General features: G+C 40.9%; 1 protein-coding gene across 4 annotated transcripts in view; it reads right to left on the bottom strand.

Moving 5' to 3' along the window:
* Positions 1 to 8,463: 8,463 nt before the first annotated feature.
* Positions 8,464 to 21,763, bottom strand: part of LOC143287473 (agrin-like) — a 776,455-nt gene continuing 763,155 nt past the window's right edge. For 2 of the 4 annotated variants that reach the window (XM_076595484.1, XM_076595487.1), the window contains 3 exons: positions 21,485 to 21,511; positions 16,643 to 16,882; positions 8,464 to 16,316 (listed from right to left, as the gene is read on the bottom strand). In XM_076595484.1, the coding sequence (XP_076451599.1) occupies positions 16,064 to 16,316; positions 16,643 to 16,882; positions 21,485 to 21,511 (520 nt within the window). In that variant the 3' untranslated portion in view covers positions 8,464 to 16,063. The remainder of the gene's footprint in view (positions 16,317 to 16,642; positions 16,883 to 21,484; positions 21,512 to 21,763) is intronic. The other 2 variants (XM_076595485.1, XM_076595486.1) reach the window with 1 other exon arrangement.

Below are 21,763 nucleotides of genomic sequence, written 5' to 3'. Positions count from 1 at the left end.
AGAAGCTAAGCGCTGGTTCTACCACCGTCCTTCTCCAAGGACTGACTCCCTTCGAGTGAAGATAGGGACAAACCGGCGAGGAGCATTTGAAGCACTAGAACTCCGCTCACTCTGTTCACTCAGCTTCCTATATATTTTTTTTCGTTCAGTTGCACGAAACACTTACAAAACATAGAAAACATGACACAACAGCACGACCTCACTACGCTCGAACGCCCAACCCCCAAGGGGAACACGCACGATGGAAAACATCGTGCACGCGCATAAGAAACACACCCGCCTCTAAAAATAATTCAGCGACCCACCAGCTTCCGCCAACTTCACTTGTCATGATAGAAGAAAGAGGGAATGAGATGGATTTGAACCCCCTCCATAAACGTAAAAGAAAAGAAAAAACAGCGGAACCATTATGTTGTCCGTGACATTCACTTTGTTTACAAGAAAAAAAAAGAAGGGTGAAATTCTTGACATATTATACTTAAACATACACAGCAACAACTGATAATGTGTGGCACAATCAAAGAAGCAGGTGAAAACAAGGTGGAAGGCACACCGAATACACAGCGTTCTGTGTATCGTAGCACGTGAAAAGAGGGGTGAAAAGAAAGACACTCTGGGTGCAACATTTGAGTTTGAGTTCGAATTCCATCCTGTGTGTGCGAGTGTGTGCGTGTGTGTGAGTGTGTGTGTGTGTGTGTGTGTGTGTGTGCGTGCGTGCCCGTTTATGTGTGTGTGTGTGTCAGTGTGTGTGCGTGTGCACGCGTGGAAGTGTGCGTGCGTGTGTGCGCGTGTGTGTGTGTCTGTGTGTGCGGACGCACGAGCGCGCTCATCTGTGTGTGCCTGTGTCTCTTTCCCTTAAAAGGATACCTTTTTATTGTTTTTTTTTTCCCTCTCTCTCTCTTTTTAGAATTGAAGAAACTTTTTCCTTAACCCAATTTCTTTTTCAAACAGGACAGTCACATCAAAACCATGTCCGTATCTAAAATTTACTAATGACCATTTTTGTAATTAGAATTACATGATTCACATACTGGACACAAGTACTCTTTCCGTCCTCCGGGCTGTAACCAAAGAGAACGTCTGTTTCTTTAAGAGAGATTTGTTGATTTGTTGTCTTGAAAATATAACCTGTACACTGGTTCCAGACCTTTTTTAAATTTTTGGACAGTACCAAAAAAGTGTTCAAGATAGTCATTTTCTGCACAATAGGAACATTTAATTGAATTTCTTAGACCCATCTTGAACAAGAGGATATTTGTAGGGTAAATATTGTGAAGCAATTTCCAGTGTAACAGTCTAAGTCTTACTTCTTGTGTGCATTTCCTTGCTATCAACCAGTGATGCTCTGTCAAGGCTAGCCCGTATTTACGATACCAGAAATTTTCTGCACATGGTTGGGTTGTTGATGCTTTCACTAGTCGATGCCGTATGTTCTGAGGCGTAACTTTAAAGTGCCCATTTAATACAGTCAGCTGATCTTTGTTATTGGAATTTAACAGTGATTCAGCTGTGCGTGCGCGCAGGGCAGTGCAGAGAGCATTGTATTTGAACTGACGTGTCGGTTTTCGGCCAACTGTCTGACATATGTATTCAAAAGGCACTATATAACCATCTCTAACTACATCTGAAATGAAACAAATTCCTGCAGAAATCCAGTCTTTAAAGAATAAACATTTCTTCCTGTCAATTATTCTAAAGTTATTCCACAAGCAGTTATGATTTATGGAGTCGAGATTGCTAGAACCACCAACCTTCAGTTTATGCACATTCTCTGACCAAACATTAAAAACATGTTTCTAAAACACAGATTTAATATAGCCTAAACCGGAGAATAACTTGGGAGGTATGTCTGACATGAAACAGGATAGACTGACACCAAGGTTTGAAAACAGAAATGTTGGAATAATCGACCATGCTTCCCCATTTGTTTGCAGTCAGTTCAGGGCCCATGTAAGCATGAAAGATAACTGCATTGTTTTTACGTCAATCATCTTCAGCCCACCTTTTCCGGTGTCATTGCATACTACTACCCTTTCTACCTTTTCAAAAGCGCGAGTATTTGTGTATTTTTTTCCAGAGAAATCTAAACAATATCGTGTTCAACTTATTTAGCACATGGGTAGGGAGAACCAAGGACTGCAAGACATAAATAAATTGTGATATCAAAAATGTCTTAATTACACATATTTTTCCACTTATGCTTAAATTTCTTCTGGACCATGAGACTATAATCTGTTGGATTTTTTCTAATCTCGAGGTCCAGTTCTCCTCAAGGAGCGAAGCAGGTACTAAACTACTAAACACAATGCCAACTATTTTGACTTTGGTATTCCATCTTAGGTCATAAAATGTTTCATTACAGTTCTTTTTTTATCCAAGCCACATTGCCTCAGTTTTATTTTCATTAATTTCTAAGTTTGAAAACTCAGAAAACTTGCTTAATAAGTTCATTACTCTTCCTAAGTCAAATTTATCCTGTATGAATATAGTAATATCATCAGCATATAGCAGTATTTTTAGCAGAGTCGTAGGAGTGACAGTTGTACATGCAATAGGTAGTTCCAGACCTTTTATCTGTGTGTCATTTCGAATTCTAATGGCTAACATCTCCAGGGCAATTATAAAGGCTAGTGGAGAGAATGGGCAGCCCTGTCTTATTCCAGAATTTACTGAAAAACTCTCAGATAACCATCCTATATAATTAATACAACTCTCTGTGTTCGCCGTAACCACCTGGACCCACCTTACAAAATAGTCCCCAAATCCAAAACGTTTGAAAGCCCATATTGATATGGAATCAAAAGCACGGCGGTAATCAATTGCTAGCAATATACTTGGCTTGTCTAATGTGTTCATCATTTAAACAGTGTCATCAATTAATCTGATCATTGTACTTATTTTTCTACCTTTCATAAACTCAGTTTGATTGTCATATATAATACATGAAAGCACCTTTGACAGACGTATAGCAAAACATTTGGCAAGTAACTTATAGTCAGTATTAGTAAGAGAGATAGGTCGCCAGTTAGAAAGTACGTCTCTGGGAAGTTCTTTTCCCTTGTGAATAATAGTGATAATAGATTGTTTTTGTGTTATTGACATCTCTCCCTGTCGATGGGCAGAATTAAAAGAGTAAAAAATTAATTTATTTAATTTAGACCACAAAAAAATAGGAACTTAAATGTAATTCCATCCGGCCGGGTGATGATTTATTTTTCAAAGCTTTAAGTGCTAAAGTAATTTCTGAAAGAGATTTCTGTGTCTAGAGTGCCCCTTTGTTCTTCGGTTAATGTTGGTATTTGGGTGCCAAGTATAAACTCATTCACTTTTGTTGCATCAAATTTTGTGTGTGCATATACCTCTTTATAAAATTGGACTTGTTCCTCTATTATTATTTCATGTGAGGTGATGGTCTCTCCTTGGCAATTTCTTAACTTGTCCATGATTTTTCCATTAGCTCTGGCATTTTCCAAATTTAGAAAATACTTCTACAAACTTTATACGGGATCTTACCTGTGCACTTTTGGCTCCATCCAAAACAAATGTTTCCAAAGTTTGTTTTAAAGAATAAATCTGATTAATAAGTTTTCGGATTATCTGGGGAGGTGGATAACAATTTTTCAGCATTATTCAGTTAATGTTGTATTTCATTTAAGCGATCCTTCTTTTTTCTATTCTTTTCAATAGAGTAGGACATGCAAAATTCACGTATTTTAACTTTACATAAGTCCCATTTTGTCTGAGCATCTAGATAGTTGTATCGCTCAATATATCTTTCAATCATTAAATTCTTGGCTTGAGCAAAACTCACATCCTGTAGTAGGCTGTCATTAAAGTTCCAGTAAGAGGGACCTCTTTTTGCTTAGATAGTCTGATATCTTAATTGTACTAAACGATGATCAGTCAGTGGCATAGATACAATACTGCAGGTGTGAGTTCTATCAAAAATACCATCTGTTGAAAATAAATAATCTAGCCTCCTCGCAATAAAAGGGGTTTCTGCAACTCCAGGTATATTCTTTTTCATCTGGATGATGTAACCTCCATACATCATATAAAGCGCAATCCAGAATCATATCTTGAAAACTTCGTACATCAGAAACCCCATCTGGTTGACCACTTACCACATCAAACTCGTTACTCAATACACAGTTGAAGTTACCACAAATAATACATTTCCCATCCAAACTTTCAAAGAGATCTACCAAATCTTTATAGAAAGTTCTTTTTTGTTCGATGCATTTGGAGCATATGTATTTACAATGTTAACTTTTGCGCTATTTTGTACGATATGTTTAAAATTCTGTCCGAAATATGAGTGCATTGCACGTGATAAGAAAAGCCCTTTCTTACCAGGGTGACTTGACCATTACTATTAGTAGAGGCTGGTGAACAAAATATCTGACCACCCCATTCTTTTTCCGATAAGTCTATCTCTTTCCAAAATAAATGTTTCTTGCAAGCATATAGTGTCATACTGTTTCTGTTTCAAACATCTGAAAAGCGTTTTTCTTCTCAATGTATTCCGCAGACCATTAACATTAACGGTACAAACTGAGACACTGTCCATTTATTTATTTATTTTTGTTTTCATTTAGACGGAGCACAGCTTGTATCGGCTGACTGGATACAAAGGGGGTGGGGGTGGTGTGGATGGGGTGGGGGGCGTGGAAAGAGAAGGGGGGCACAAGACAAGGAGGGGGGGGGGGTAGGATTTTTATGTAGAACATCATCATAAATGTTATAGATCGATTTGTCGTCCATATAATTTTGACGATCAAAAACATCCTACCAACAGCTGACGAGAACATTAAGGGAGAGGGTACGTGGGGGAAGGGGAAGAAGGAGAAGGGAGGGGTTGGGGGGGGGGGGGGGGGGAGAGGGTCAGGTCATCACATAGATCAACAGCGACGACAAAGGTACAGGATGAAACGTTAAGCATTTTAATGATTTAGCTTTCCTGATCACAGTCGAGAGCTGACTGGGGTACAAGGAGTGGAATCTGAGGGTACGGATGTGGGGTGGGGAGAAGGAGAAGGTTATAATGAAAGCTGTAAACCATCTACATATATAGAACATCGTAGGGGGTGGAGAAGGGGAATAACCGACTTTCATCAAAACAAGAATCACGCATTAAACTCACGTCCAGGGACAGTCCAAGATCAGTTCGGAAGCGACGTAACAAACTCAATGTCAGCTCAGCCCATGCCGCTGGTAGTGTCAGTGTCACAAGTCAGTTCTCTCTTGCACAACTTGATCCAATCCAGGATCGCCTCAGTCCTAGGCCGGCCAGTTAGTCTACTCACAGTAGTGTCAAGTCAATGTCCACCCCACTCACTCGTGGGAAACTCGGGCACCTCCTCCTCGGTGAACATTCCAGTTCCACAAGGTCCCTCCACTCCGTGGCCGGTCAACATGGAGGCCTGATAACACTTTTTCCATGTTTTTAGCTCTTGGCACACTCCATTTAAATTATTCTTTCCGACACACTGAACGAGCATCCAACTAATCCTCTTTAATGTTCCTCCTTCATTTACTATTTCCTTATTTTATTTTCTTATATTTGCTATCCTTTCACACCACTCATGCATTCATACAATTTTCCAATTAGCCATACAATATTCATTCATGAGTCACTACGTCTTATAAATTACACTAAAAAGTATTAATTTATCAAAAACCAACATTTCAAAACCAACAGCAAAAACTACTAAATTCTCAAACTATTCAATCAGTTAAATTTCGAATAAAATAATCCAGCAACCAATCATTGAATAAACAATAAAATAAAAACTTAATTATTTTTCCCACCTGATGTTCGGAACAGTCAAGGCACACAGACCATATCATCCGAGCTCTGATGCATTCAGACTGACGTTACCGCACATACATATACGCACACACACACATGAACATGCACAGCTCACGATTCACCCACACTTACCACGTGCAAAACATGTTCACATTCATACAGGTATTCGAAATGTACAAAAAAAATTTCGTTCTTCCTCTGGCCACAGGCATTCGAAACTCACTCTGTCACAGATGCTGTGTACACAGCAGCAGCTGACACACTTGGCTTTGTACAGAGGAGCCACAAAGACTGGTTTGACGAGAACAACTCTGGAATCTCCAAGCTCCTGAACACACTGCATATACGGCATCAGGATCACATTTCTGATAAAGACTGCCAGAGGGAGGAGAACCAGTACTTACAAACCAAGCAACTCGTACAGAAGAGGCTGCGTGAGATGAAGAACACCTGGTGGGAGAGAAAGTCCGAAGAGCTTCTGTCCGCTGCTGGTGCTCACAACACGAAGACCTTCCATGATGGTCTCCGAGCTGTGTATGGGCCGAGAGTCACAGGATCAACCCCTGTCCAAGCCTTGGACCAGACCACCCTCCTGACAGACAAGAAAGACATCCTTGCCCTCTGGGCAGAGCACTTCAACACCCTCCTCAACAGGGACTCGTCCGTATCTGACGAGGTAATTGCAGTACTCCTACAGCTACCAGTCAATAACTCGCTAGCTGCCCCTCCCACCAAGGCCGAGACCCGGAAGCCCTGAAGCTGACAACGTCAGGAAAAGCACCAGGAGCAGATGGAATCCATGCCGACATCTACAAGTATGGAGGCGAGGTGCTGACAGACAAGCTGACCGCCCTGTTCCAATCTATTTGGGAGGGAGGGGAGGTCCCCCAGGATTTCAAGGATGCTTCAATTGTCCAAATTTACAAACGGAAGGGAGACAAACATCCTGCGATAACCACCGTGGAATCTCGCTCCTCTGCATCGCCTGCAAGATCTTAGTCCGCATCATATTGAACAGACTGGGTGACCATGTCTCCAACACAGTCATCCCTGAAGCAGAGTGCGGCTTCCGCTCAGGCAGGGGAACATGTGACATGGTGTTTGCCATACGCCAGATGCAAGAGAAGTGCCAAGAGCAGAACTAGGAGCTCCACATGGTCTTTGTAGACCTGACGAAGGCCTTCGACACGGTGAACCGCCGTGGTCGTGGAAGATCCCCCTAACGTTTGGCAGCCCAGAGAGCCTAATCCAGCTGATTGCGTCATTCCACGATGGCATGCAGGCGAGAGTACACGAAAATACTGACATGTCGGATCCGTTCCCTGTGGTAAATGGAGTGAAGCAGGGCTGCGTCCTGGCACCCACACTGTTCTCCATTCTCTTCTCTGCCATGCTGATTGACGCCTTCCAAGACTGTGACCGGAGCCACCAGAGATGCCTACGAAAGATCCTCGGCATAAAGTGGCAAGACAGGGTTTCCGACCTCCAGGTCCTAGAGAGGAGCGCCTTGCCCAGCATCGAAAGCCTGCTGATCCAGTGCCAGTTACGCTGGACAGGACACGTTGTCCGCATGACAAACAGCAGGATCGGGAAGATGCTATTGTATGGCCAGCTGAAGGAAGGCCTCCGCGAACTTGGAAGACCCTGCAAGCGCTTCAAGGACACCTTGAAGACAAACATCAAAGCCTGTGACATAGACATCGCTTCCTGGGAAACTGATGCCCTTGACCGCTCTCGCTGGAGGATGCTGTGCTCTAGTGGCATAAAGACATTTGAAAACAAGAGAACGCTGGCCATTAAGGAGAAGCGTGAGCAAAGGAAGCAGGGCTCAACTTCTGGAGACTTTTTCCCTTGCAACACCTGTGGGAAGCGATGCACATCCAGAATCGGCCTCTTCTCCCATATGAGTACACACACCGACAGATAAGCCTGCCTACCTACTCATCCGTCTGTCTGACGGGAGACTCCATCATCATCATGAGTATGAAATTGTTGCACAGGGTGCTGTCAAAGAGAGGCCTGTTACGGTGCCTAGTCTTTCTCACAGCCTGAAGGATTTTGTGTAATGCTGTTCTCACAGCCTGAAGGATTTTGTGTGATGCTGTACATTATACACAACGTAGTTTGAAACTGTTACACGGGGTGCTGTCAAAGAGAGGCCTGTTACCATGCCTGGTCCTTCTCACAGCCTGAAGGATTTTGTGTGATGCTGTTCTCACAGCCTGAATGATTTTGTGTGATGCTGTACATTATACACAACGTAGTTTGAAATTGTTACACAGAGTACTGTCACACAGAGGCCTGTTACCATACGTGGTGCTTCTCACAGCATGAAGGATTTTGTGTAAGCGTGTTGGGTTATACTTCTGGTCAGGCATCTGCCTAGCAGATGTGGTATAGCGTATGTGGATAGGTACGGACGCAAGGACGAACCTTGAGAAACTCAACTGAAGGATTTGTTTATGAGGATTTATATTATACACAGCATATAATATGTGTACCTTTGCACCCATCTTGAATGGATGGAAATATGCGTGAACAGGAATAAGGGGGTGTGTGGTGATAAAAGGATTGTAAGCTTAGACACGAGGATATGATAAAGACATAATAGGGACGACACCGATTACACAGATCACAGAACGAAATGCAAAGAACATTGGATGGTTTATTTCTCTTGTTGAGATGTACAACAATACGGTAATGCAAGGTTCACATGAAAAAGAGTACAAATACGTACGATACAATCTATGTTCTCTCTTTTCATGCATACTCCCCCCTTTAAACACACATAAGTACGCACATACACGCACGCACGCATGCATGTACACCAATGTTCACACTTATATTGACGAATGCTAATAAAATATAAATGTGAGTCTCTTTTGTATTGTTTGAGTTCTTCAATTTAAAAAAAAATGAAGCAAACCATACATTTAAATAAGAGAAGTAATTTATCTTCCTCCAAAAACTGAAACTGAAACCTCCAAAACCGAATGGAAGTGGATATGAAATGTGCTGGAAATGCTTGACAGTTGGAAACACAATTCTTGAAACATAATGCATGGTTGAAAACTATGTACGGTGATCAGTTTAAATCCCTTCCAGAAAAAAAAAGCTTCAGAACGTGTGTTGATTTGTAAGAAACAACCTTTTGGGGGTTTCAATAAACGTTCATTCACAACTATTGCAAAAGATTACAGATGTATATATGTATATATGTACATTACAAGTACATGTTGCAAAAGAATACATTCAGTATTTTCATAGGACAAAACAACTAACAAAGCATGACAGTTACTGTAGTGCACCTTAAATTACAGTATAATGGCTCCTGGATATGTAAAATTAGATTAAAAATGGCCTGAAATTTTACATTTTACCGGAAAAGGAATAATACACTGGAATGTGTTCATTAAAAAGCATATACATAATATAAAACAGTTGTCTTGAAAAGACTGGTTTATTTTCTGTTGGAATGTGTTTCTTAAGTATACATTTCTTTTAGATAATGAGCAACAAGTTCACTGGAACTGGTATAATTGGTATAATGATTCAAAATATCTAAAGGTCCTTCAATTATTGTCAGTGTCTTTCTGAAAACCGTACGTTGGTCTAAACGTGTATCACGCATTTTGAACAAAAACTGTGTTTAAATCATTACTCACAAACGTTGTATGAAACATAAGATGCTGTCCAAAATTGGCTATGATAATACATGACAGGATGGCCGGTGCCAGGATCATTTTACAAAAGTGAAGGGAATAAGATTCACTGAAAACACCCCTGTTCTGTTAAAAAATTATGGAAAGCAAACTGACATCAGTAAATAATTATATCCAGTGTGTGTGTGTGTGTGTGTGTGTGTGTGTGTGTGTGTGTGTGTGTGTGTGTGTGTGTGTAATAAAGGTTTGACTATCTTTCTTAAAACAAACCCAACTAAATACTTCTTTCAAAAAGAAAAAAAAAATCGTAAACAAAGATAATGAAATGGAAATAATTTTGGTTGGGATTCACACATTTATTTATCGACAATACATTAAAAGAAAAAAATTGAGAAACGCGTTACCGATGGAAACGTAATAATAACACTGAGTTGATGTGTGGGTACGGGAACTCTCACCTGACATTTGGAAAAAAAAAAAAAGTTCAAACTTTTTTATGGAATGCAGTAGCCATGCCACGATCAAAGTATCAGTATCAGTATCAGTAACTCAAGGAGGCGTCACTGCGTTCGGACAAATCCATATACGCTACACCACATCTGCCAAGCAGATGCCTGACCAGCAGCGTAACCCAACGCGCTTAGTCAGGCCTTGAGAAAAAAAAATCTATATATATATAAAAGAAAGATCAAAGAAAGAGAAAAACTGATTGGGAGGGGGAGAGGGAGGGAGGGCGTAGGGAGGGAGAGAGAAAGAGAGGCAAAGGGGAGGGGAAGAGAAAGAGGGGGAGAGGGAGGGAGGGCGTAGGGAGGGAGAGAGAAAGAGAGGCAAAGGGCAGGGGAAGAGAAAGAGAGGGAGCGGGAAGGGGGAGAGGGAGGGAGGGCGTAGGGAGGGAGGGAGAAAGAGAGGCAAAGGGCAGGGGAAGAGAAAGAGAGGGAGCGGGAAGGGGGAGAGGGAGGGAGGGCGTAGGGAGGGAGAGAGAAAGAGAGGCAAAGGGCAGGGGAAGAGAAAGAGAGGGAGCGGGAAGGGGGAGAGGGAGGGAGGGCGTAGGGAGGGAGAGAGAAAGAGAGGCAAAGGGCAGGGGAAGAGAAAGAGAGGGAGCGGGAAGGGGGAGAGGGAGGGAGGGCGTAGGGAGGGAGAGAGAAAGAGAGGCAAAGGGCAGGGGAAGAGAAAGAGAGGGAGCGGGAAGGGGGAGAGGGAGGGAGGGCGTAGGGAGGGAGAGAGAAAGAGAGGCAAAGGGCAGGGGAAGAGAAAGAGAGGGAGCGGGAAGGGGGAGAGGGAGGGAGGGTGTAGGGATGGAGAGAGAAAGAGAGGCAAAGGGGAGGGGAAGAGAAAGAGGGGGAGCGGGAAGGGGGAAGGGAGGGAGAGAGAGAGAAAAAGAAGGAGCGAGGGGCGGAGGCAGAAGGGAAGGCGCGGGCAGAGCCAACCAGATATCTGTCAAAACTAATATTGTTTTGATACACATCAAATGAACGGCGCGTTTAGAATATAAAATCTACGTAGAACAATGCATGCATTACAAAACTTACGTTTACTTCACAGCGAGAGCAAGGCTTAAAGATCTCTTTCAATATAAAAAAAAAAAAAAAAAAAAAAAAAAAAGACTCTCCACAACCATTTTGAAGAATGACACATAAACACACGCGTGCATACATGCGCATGCATGTGCGCACACTCACCCAGAGAAGAAACAAATGGCTTCATTTTGCCTTCAGCTTGACGACCACATGCCGTCTTTCAAATGAGCCCACCGTTCAAACGATGTCACAGCTAATACCGTCAGTTTACTTATGTGTCACATTTTGAATCAACGGGGGGAAAAAAAAAACGAAGTAATTCCAAAAGGTGAAATTGCAACACATTTTGGGGTGACCATATATTATTCCTAAATCCCCCTCCCTACCACCCTGCCCCTCCCCCCCCCCAGCCGTAAACTATTACAGACAATAGGCTTACAGAGCTGTTTTCAGAGAAGAGGGTCATGACACAAAGAACAGTAGGGGTGAGGTCAACTATCGGGTCACCATTTCAAAAGGCACATGGCCTCCATTTCAGGAAAGCAAAAGGGGCAGCATTACAAACGATTGACAAAGACACTTCCATGATCTATATGGACAGAACGGTTCATTTAGGTATTATATGGATAAACAAATAAACAATAACAAATCAAATAGAAAAAACACACAACAAATTCCAAACATTCATAACAACCTATTTGGTGGGATGGACTGTTGACACAGGAATGATTACATCTTACTGCCAACTAATAGTTGAAAATAGAATAATACATTCGTATATGATGGCACAATATCACGATTATATTTACATTTTCACTGCAATGTTTCTAAACAGGGGCAGCAGACTGCCTTAAGTTTACACTGATGAAATTATCAAGCAACTTCATTTCCTCAAGCGTGACTCTGAATGTCATTTTTACAAAGCATGTTTAGTACCTCTTTAGAACTACGGCTAGCTTACAAAAAAAGGGGGTTAATGATGTTATAAAGAATGTCTGTTAGAAAAGGCTACCAGCTGAAGAAAACTGAACTAGTACGTATTTAAGGCAAGTTAAATATACCCCAATTCACCATTCAAAAATGCTCTTGGAAAAGGAAAACGTGAAGAAACAAACGAAGAAACAAACAAACAAAAAACTAAATTAAATTGAATTCAATTGCCAGACGGGTTCTCAATGACAGAGAAAACTGTAAAACCGTAGCCGTTAGCCCAAGGGACCATTTGTATAATATCTTAACTTTATTCTGACGAAATTGCACACATATTCAACTCGTTAGTTAGTCCATGTGTGCCATGCTGTGTGGTAACTGGCCCGACTGAATTGACACAGTCCTATGGTCACTTTTTTTTTCGGGGAAAATCTCCGGCTTGGTCATCCATGGGAGATGCACCCTTACCCCCATTTCCACCGAACTCCGTCAAATACTTCCTCAGTAATAAACACGGAATTTTTTGTTCAGGCAAAGTGTCTGTGCTTCGAAATGATGGGCCGTTTTGACCGTAGTTAGAAATGACCGGTCATTTACATCGTCGTTAGAAATAACAAGCCGTTAAAGCTCTCATTAGAAATGATAGGCCGTTATGACTCATTACAAATGACAGACCGTTTTCATTGTCGTCAGAAATAACAGGCTGTTAAAGCTCTCTTTAGAAATAACAGGTCATTTTGACTGTCGTTAGAAATAACAGGCCGTTTTGACAAAGTCCTCAAAGTTGAAGAGAACACGAACAGATAAGCGTACTTAGCATAAACATACTTGTGTAACGTGGCTTATTTATCCTAAACTTTTTTCTAAAACTAAAACATTGGAGAAACATTAGTGATGTAATATGTGGCTTCTCCAAATACACATTTCCATACACGACAGCATTGTGTAATATAAAGACTAAAATAAGCAGTCAAAAGCCTAAACCTTTTTCGTGTACCTTTACACTTTTGATGTTGGTCTGATTGGAAAGCGAAGCATCTTTAATACAAAATCAAAACATTACTTTTTGTGTTGAACTTTAACTCCCTGAAGTTCTATGAGCTCTCGGCATGCGTTAAAAAACAACAACAACAACAACAAAAACAAAAAAAACAAAAACAAAAAACAAAAAACAAAAAAACAACAACCCAAAACAAAAAACCCCAAAATAACAACAACACCACCAAAACCTTGTACGCATTTCGAAGGTGAAGGTACACTGACAATTATAAGCCACGTGTACCTTGTAGCTTCAAGTCATCTCTATAGACCGGTCTTCCATCCCTACCTCTGAAATTAAAAAGTTCAATACATGGAACTCACAACAGTTTGTTTTGCTGTTGCAAAACACAGGTCACAATCATAATGATATCTCTTTTTCTTTTCAAACCAAAAATTAGATAACTAGGTTGGGCAACTCTAAAAAAGGTGTTCTATTCAGTATGCGGGTTTGTTATCCCAACAACATTCATCTCACCGACATCATTTGCAATCCTCTCCATGAACAAATCTATTATTCCGCTTACAAGCCTGTTCACAATACTCATATTACTGGCGTCTTTCACAATCCATCCCTTTATGTTGTTTTTTGTTCAACAACTCCCATCACACTGATATATACAAAACCACTTCTTTAAAAAACAACAACAACAAAACAACAGTTTCACTAAAGTCTCGTGTCTGCAGAGTTCATGTTACTTCATTCACCACTGCACAAAACACTCCAAAAGTCTGCACTTCTGTCCTACCAAAAAGCCATCCTTGTCCATCGAAAAATCTCAATAATATATCCAGGACACACAAAGACGTATAAAAAGTAACCAGCTAGGCTGGCTCACAGTGTGGATATCATTACAGATTAAAAAAAACAAAACAAAAACAAAACATGACATGACGTTCAGAAAACGCCAATGTTGGGATAGTAGTGGGGAATGTAGCCTGGTGAAGCACAGAGCTGTTAAAAAAACCCGCTAAAAGTGTGTATGTTATATAAAACAAGCAATCGAAAGCCCACCTTGCATTGGGCAACAACCTATCATTGTGTAGCAATTCTAGTCACAACATGCAAAACATCAGAAAATAAACCATCATGGAAAAAGACACAAAATGGAATGTTACAACCTTTGGTAGAATGCACACACATGCACAAATTGTGTCGGTATCAAGCAATTTTATCCGGTGGACAAAGTAGCATTTTAAATTAAAAAAAAAAAAAAGTTTTCCGTTTTCTATTCCTATCTCTTGCCTGCCAAAGATTCTCATATGAACAGGAAATTTCCACTGAAAGGTTAAAGGAAGATTGGATCGTGCAGTTTCGTTAATTTCCAATCCATATGCTGTCCATTTGCACAGAAATTCCTATTTTCTATTCGTTCTCATTTTGTGACCATTCATCTTGTCTGTCTTCTTTTCGAAGAAAATGGACATCTCTCAATGGATTTGTTGGGAATTCAATCCTTCATGTTTTTTTCATCTACAGCTCAGAATCATAATTTACACACATTTGAGCAAAGTGGGCTTGAACTGGGCTGTTCTCACGACTGCCATTACGAAAATGATTTGCTTTCTGTGTTTTATTATTATTTTTTAGATATGGTTGCGAGATTAATGAGTGTTTCATATTCTAATCCAAATGACGTATTTTGCAGTTTGGACATTATCAATAGATAAAATGTGACATACTGGTAAGCATGAAACGTTGCATGTTCAGGGGAAAATACATATAATCATTGTGTTAATCTAATCCTTGGCATACATCTGAATAAAATACTTTTTCACGAAAGAAAATATATACATGCACATTTCATGTGTCTCTTTTGTTCCCCTCACCCACCAGCCGTGTTCACCGCACTCAACTCTCCTCTAAAATACAGGTGGAACACTGGAATACCAAGTGTCATTTTACTTTTACTGATTGATCTCCCCTGAAAAAGGCTATATTTGGTCCTCGCAACTGTATGATAGTAAACGTCTTCAGTTTCCAAGACACGTCATGCATTTTGCTCTAAAACTTTACCATATAAATCAGGCACTTTTAACCAAATAACCCCCTCTTGAATGTTCCACTTTTTTTTTCAGATTAAGAAACCTAGGAAACGTTTTTTCTCTGATGAGACAATTTGCCGATTCACAAAAAAAGCTGCTTTTTCATCTTTGCCTTCACAACTTGATAATAAAATCAGGGTGCAACATTAAAATCAATATTCAAACCAGTGCAATAATAAAATGGGGATGATTTATTCTTTTTCATAGGCACTGATAATTACTGCGATTTCAAAAATGCAACAATTAAAGCGATTTCAATGGTAACGGATGCATAAACAAAACGTGACCATTGCCCCCCGCCCCTCCCCCTCCTTAGAACCTGTCCATACTCTTTCTTTTAAACAATCTGCAAGGGAGAAATAGGCGGTCAATGTGTTTTGATAAAAGCTTCTGTATGAAGCATGGGCTAACGCCTGTACTTCACTGTTTCTTTGTATGGAAGCAAACTATGAACCCTTCAGAAGTCATTGTGGAAGATCGTAACAAGGGCGTGACATCTATTTAGATCCGAAACTTTGTCTGGGGTAATGTCCTCGACTGTTGCTTCATAACTGTGGGAAAAAAACAAACCCCTTGAAAACTGAAATTACGTATGAAACAGTGGGTTGGGGTTGGGGTAGGGGTATTAAGTTTTTGTTTGGAAAATCTTAAGACCAAGGATTCCCAAAAGATAGATAGATGGATAGACAGTGTGTATGCCTTTTGCGTTGCATATTCTCTGATCCTAAGGCATACTGGTGGGGAGTCACCTTCGCAATCAGTTACTTGGTCCAGTGGTTAACAGAAATGGGACACAAGGTGAGCATAACAGAAAAAAAAAGTAGGTCAACAACGGTCTTAACAGGGAGTGTGTAGGAGTGGATGGGAGGATAGTTCTGTTTATCTTTAAACAAACAGCTACAAAACTGTGGCTCATTCTTTTTTTCCCCCTCACTTTAATTATGAAAAAAATACTTATTTCAACAAGACGGTGACCACCTCAGTGGGGGGGTGGGGTGCGGAGGTTTGGGGGTTCGGGGGAAGCTTGGGCGTGGGTAGTGGTGGCGGCAGGCGGTTCACTAGGAGCAGAAGGTGATGGTGCTGCTGTGTCCGTTCCGGTGGTCCACCAGGTGCAGCTCCTTCCCGTTGACGCTGATGTCCTGGATGCAGCCCGTGAACCCTTCGTAGTATTCCTGGGGCAGCCCCCAGGGCAGGCTGGACCGCCCCCCAACCCACAGCTCCCCGTCCGTGTCCAGCTGAGTGGACCCTTCGTCGGAGGAGCTTCGCACTTGGGTCTCGCCGTCCACCTCCAGTGTGCCTTCCCGGAGGTTCCTGACATGGGGGTGGGGGGGGGGGGGGGAGGGGGCAACAAAGGAAAGTGCGCGTTACAACACAAGCATCGAAAGATAATGTTAAACATCTTTAGAACAGTAGAGAGATCGTTGGAGGAGTTGGAACGGAGAAAATGAAACTTTTTAACTAAGAACAACAGAAAGTCAGAAACTCTGACCCAGACACACACACGCACACACGCAACGCAACACAAGACACACACGCACACACACAACGCAACACAACACACACGCACACACACATACGCAAAACAACACACGAACACGCACACACACAACACAGCACAATGGAACCCAAGACCCCACCTCTTGGCCACGGCCGTGTGCCACCTGCCGTCAGTGACGTCCACCTTTGACCTGAGCACGTGCAGCTTCTCCTCGTCCTGAGCGCCCAGGTTGTAGCTCAGCTCCACGCGGCCCCGCACTACGGCCAGCGCCAGGTAGTCTCCCCTGACCGACTCTCCTTTGTTTTGGAACAGGATCATGCCGCTCGGCTCCGACGTCTTGAAGCGAACGGTGATTTCGTTGGACCTCTGTGCTGGTTGCCTGAAAAATGGAAGTCAGGTTTATATATATATATATATATATATATAGATAGATAGATAGATAGATAGATAGATAGATAGATAGTATTTATCATGATCTGTACTGTAGAAAAATACCACAGCAATGACCATTACGAAATGGAAAACATTTGGTTTTATTTTCGTCGTCCATATCATCGTCTTTACAGTAGAAAACAGAAAGATACGATCATTAGAAATGGGGGATCAGTTGGGTTAATTGTCCCCGGTTTTTATCTATCGTGGTCTTTCACAAAGAAAACAGAAAGCTTCGATAATCCCAAATTTACATACGTGTTTTTTTTTTAGTTTTTTTTTAGTTTGTATCATGTTCTTTATAGTAGAAAATAGAAACAAAAACACACACAAAAAAAACAAATACAACCATTACAAAATGGAATCAGTATGGTTTAATTTTCTTACGTATTTATCATGGTATTTACAGGAGAAGACAGAACGCTACGATCATTACAAATGGAGATCAGTTGTGATTGTTTTCTTCGGTACTTACCATGCACTGTAAGTAGAAAACAGAACTACGATAAATACAATAATTAGTAATAATAAAGCAACGTCGCTTTAAAAAAAAGTCTTTTGAAAAGTAAACACGAAGGAAAAAACAAGTTGTTGGATATAAACTGGCACCATAACCGTCAATATTGACAAGAAATGACTGGCTAAAATCATGGTAGAAAGAGCTGTCCTGGACACACAGACAGTGGTTGTTCACGATAAACTTTCACCAAAAGATGAATAATACACAAAGCTAGAAATTCAGCCGTTGATGTTGCAATACTGGAAAATACCACAAAATTATCCAGAAATACACAAACATACGTGTAAATGATAAAATGAATGTGCCTTATTTAGACATCTCTTATAGGAATAAATCGTTGATATATGATTCATATCGAAATCATTCTTTTGAGAAAAAAAATTCAATTACGAACCACACGCTGCAATTAGGAGATGTTCACGTATATGTCACACACATAGAATACGTGATTTTGATATTAGATTGACATAATTCAGTAATTGGCTGGTATTTGTATCAAAAGAAAGTCCTAATTAATCATTATCAATGCCGTCAGAACTATTTCATTGCCAGAGAGATTTATCACAGAAAGTCACCATCTTTGACCGAAACGAAAGTAAACATTCAGTGTTATGTACACGCACTTCTGATAATTATAGTTCATAACAACTTTTACCAGAAAACTGTTCTGCAATGCTCTCGCTGTTTTTAAGATGGAATTGATAACGTACATCGAAAAATTAAACAGATATACCTCAATACCTGGACTTGACGACAACGCCTTCACAACACACACCATTGCGTGACATGAACAGAACGCACAAAACATGCAACAGACAATACGACAACATGACTAGAAACGTAAAAAAAACCCACTGCAACATGCTTCAATTAACTCAGCTTCAAGGATATAAAAGTTGTTATTTGTGGCATGCTTATGTTCAATCTGAAGTTTTGAATCGTTAAAAAAAATCAATTGAAAAACACACGTCTGTTCTTTTTTTTTCTGAAAAAAAAGTATGTTAGTAAAATCAAATTGATATGCAAACACATAAATAACCGTGCAAACATACACAATATGTACATAAACAATATATAAAAAATTACGAGAAAGCTGACCTTTGTTAGTGTTCTGCATACTGGGTCTGATTTCTAAGCTTCTACGAATAATTTCTTTTTAAGTAAAGGAAAACCAGTGGTGGAGGCAAACATTGCGTATAGCCCATCATTACACCAGGCATTTTGACATAATTTCTAATATACCTCTCTCTCTCTCTCTCTCTCTCTCTGTGTGTGTGTGTGTGTGTGTGTGTGTGGTAAGATAGCAAATGTCTGCAATTGAAATAACATGCCCGTCTTCATAGTTGGAATTTATTCATAAGCGATTTTATAGATTTGTTTTGGTGATTTTGAAAATTTGACGTTGTATTTGCTACAGGAGTGTTGTAAATACAATTGAAAACGTTACGTTGTATTTGCTACATGAGTGTTGTAAATACAGTACGTTAAAAGTTGTTTTTCAAGTTCATTTTGTTCTTTTGTTTGTAATCGCCGATACCCCACAAAAACGGGTGAAATGAAATGCAATCTTGAAATCTTGTGCGACGGGCGCAATAGCCAAGTGGTTAAAGCGTTGGACTGTCAATCTGAGGGTCCCGGGTTCGAATCACGGTGACGGCGCCTGGTGGGTGAAGGGTGGAGATTTTTACGATCTCCCAGGTCAACATATGTGCAGACCTGCTAGTGCCCGAACCCCCTTCGTGTGTATATGCAAGCAGAAGATCAAATACGCACGTTAAAGATCCTATCATCCATGTCCGCATTCGGTGGGTTATGGAAACAAGAACATACCCAGCATGCACACCCCCGAAAACGGAGTATGGCTGCCTACATGGCGGGGTAAAAACGGTCATACACGTAAAAGCCCACTCGTGTGCATACGAGTGAACGTGTGAGTTGCAGCCCACGAACGCAGAAGAAGAAGAAGAAGAAGAAATATTGTGCGTGTCACTGAAGTCTGATTGAGCAGCAAAGGAAACGAATGATCAGCGCCCAAAAGCAGTTCTCAGCCGACTCTGCTAGGCAGCATGTTGTGCAAATGGCTCTGTTTGTAAAGGTCTTAGAGGCTGGTATATATAGTACAATCAAGATCATCAAACCAATCAAATGCACACAAAAAATGGTACAACCGCAAGTGATAAAATACGTGGTAATATACGATGTAACTGAATCTTTAACACAGTCTTGTGTCGATGACTGAAACATCTATCATTCCTTTATCTTTATCCATTCACTTACATGAGTGCACACATTCTTATGGGTTAACACATGCGTGCACGCACGTACACACACACACACACACACACACTCTCTCTCTCTCTCTCTCTCACTCTCTCTCACTCAGTACATATTGCTACCCCCTGCCCCCCACCCTTCTTGACTGTTCTCTAATTCTCAACCGTAAATCCTGTCACGCTAATAATCAAAAGCATAGATATCACGAGGAATACTTATACGCCATCAAACTGACATGCTCAAACATTTTTTTTTTCCCACAACACAAACTCCATAAACAAAATATCATTACAAAGTATTAAACATCGCCATGGTGGTCTGGAACCTAACTATTTTAAGCACCACGCAGACACCACTTTTCCATGCAGGACGTGTCCACACCACTGACTCCTGTTGTATGGGAATGTAAACTGATAAAAACTGATAAAATGACATACAGTTTCAGTTTCAGTTTCACTTTCTCAAGGAGGCGTCACTGCGTTCGGACAAATCCATACACGCTACACCACATCTGTTGAGCAGATGCCTGACCAGCAGCATAACCCAACGCGCTTAGTCAGGCCTTGAGTGCATGCTTACATATTTGTGTACCTATGAAAGTGGATTTCATTTTACGTAATTTCGCCAGAGGACAACACTCTCGTTGCCATGGGTTCTTTTTCAGTGCGCCAAGTGCGTGCTGCACACGGGACCTCGGTTTATCGTCTCATCCGACAGACTAGACGCTCAGTTTGATTTTCCAGTCAAACCTGGGAGAAAGGGCGAGAGCGGGATTCGAACCCACACCCTCACGGACTCTCTGTATTGGCAGCTGAGCGTCTTAACCATTCTGCCACCTTCCTCCTTGCTCTGCTCTGCTCAACAATGACATACAGTGACACGGCAAATACAATCACGCAGTGTCAACTTTTTTTGGTAGCGATTGTGTAAGTTTGGTCCGTCTCTATTTTCCAGTCTTGTATGCTGACAGTATTCTATCTCGTTTATTTTTAACAGCTGTTCTGATGAGATTCATTCTTTGTTCATTGTTTGATTAAAGCTGCCACTTCCTATTCTTAAAACCGGATAGCATAGTGATAAGATCTGTCCATGTATGTGGGGAATCATATCTGTGTGTGTGTGTGTGTGTGTGTGTGTGTGTGTGTGTGTGTGTGTGTGTGTGTGTGTGTGTGTGTGTGTGACTTAGCATAGCTTTTTATCGTTTTCTTAGCATTCCAAAAAAATCCACCGCAACAGACTGTTCAATACGTCTCTCCAGAATGCAGAAGTCATCCCCACGATGATGTTGTGAGGTGGCCGTGATTAAAAAAAAAAAAAAAAAAAAATGCTTGGGGCAAGCAGTGGACATTGGTCTCAAGTGCCATCGTGGATTAAAAAACAAAACAAGAAAAATCCAGCGATAACAATATAACATAATCGTTATAACTGCATGCATGCATGCATGTGCATTGATGTCTGGTGCACAGGTTAAATCGTGTCTATAACAGGATGATTGTTTAATCCTTTTTTTTTTTTTTTTTTTTTTTTGCTAATGACAGACAGCGTGTGTTTCATGGCACAAGCTATTATCATATTCTCTTCAAGCTTGTGATAACCATCACGACAACATCAATATCATTTATGGTGGGTGACAAAACGTTCCTTGCAATCCAACATCAACACAGAACGCGTGCAAAAAAAAAACAAAACAAACAACCAAACAAAAAAAAACAACACCACACAGGCATAATACAACATGATCAAGTGTATACATACTCATTATCTTGTTCAAGGTCCATGGCGCTACAAGCAAAAGGCTTCGTTAGTGGAAAGCAAGAATTGTCATAATACGGGTCAAGGACAGTAACATGGAGGCCATGTCAGGATTAATGAACGTGAAAAAGAAAGCGTAAACCTTCTATGTGAGTACTGATGTGAAGGAATAATTATAGGGGGAAAAAAAAGGGGGGCAAACAAAACTTAAGAAAAATAATAACATACATTCATGTACACTGGTTCTCACTCGTACAAGGAAGGAGAGGTGAGAAACCATTG

Source organism: Babylonia areolata, chromosome 11, assembly GCF_041734735.1.
Source record: "Babylonia areolata isolate BAREFJ2019XMU chromosome 11, ASM4173473v1, whole genome shotgun sequence".
NCBI classification, from domain to species: Eukaryota; Metazoa; Mollusca; class Gastropoda; order Neogastropoda; family Buccinidae; genus Babylonia; species Babylonia areolata.
Note: the sequence above shows the minus strand (reverse complement) of the source record. Positions and strands in the feature narration are given on the sequence as shown.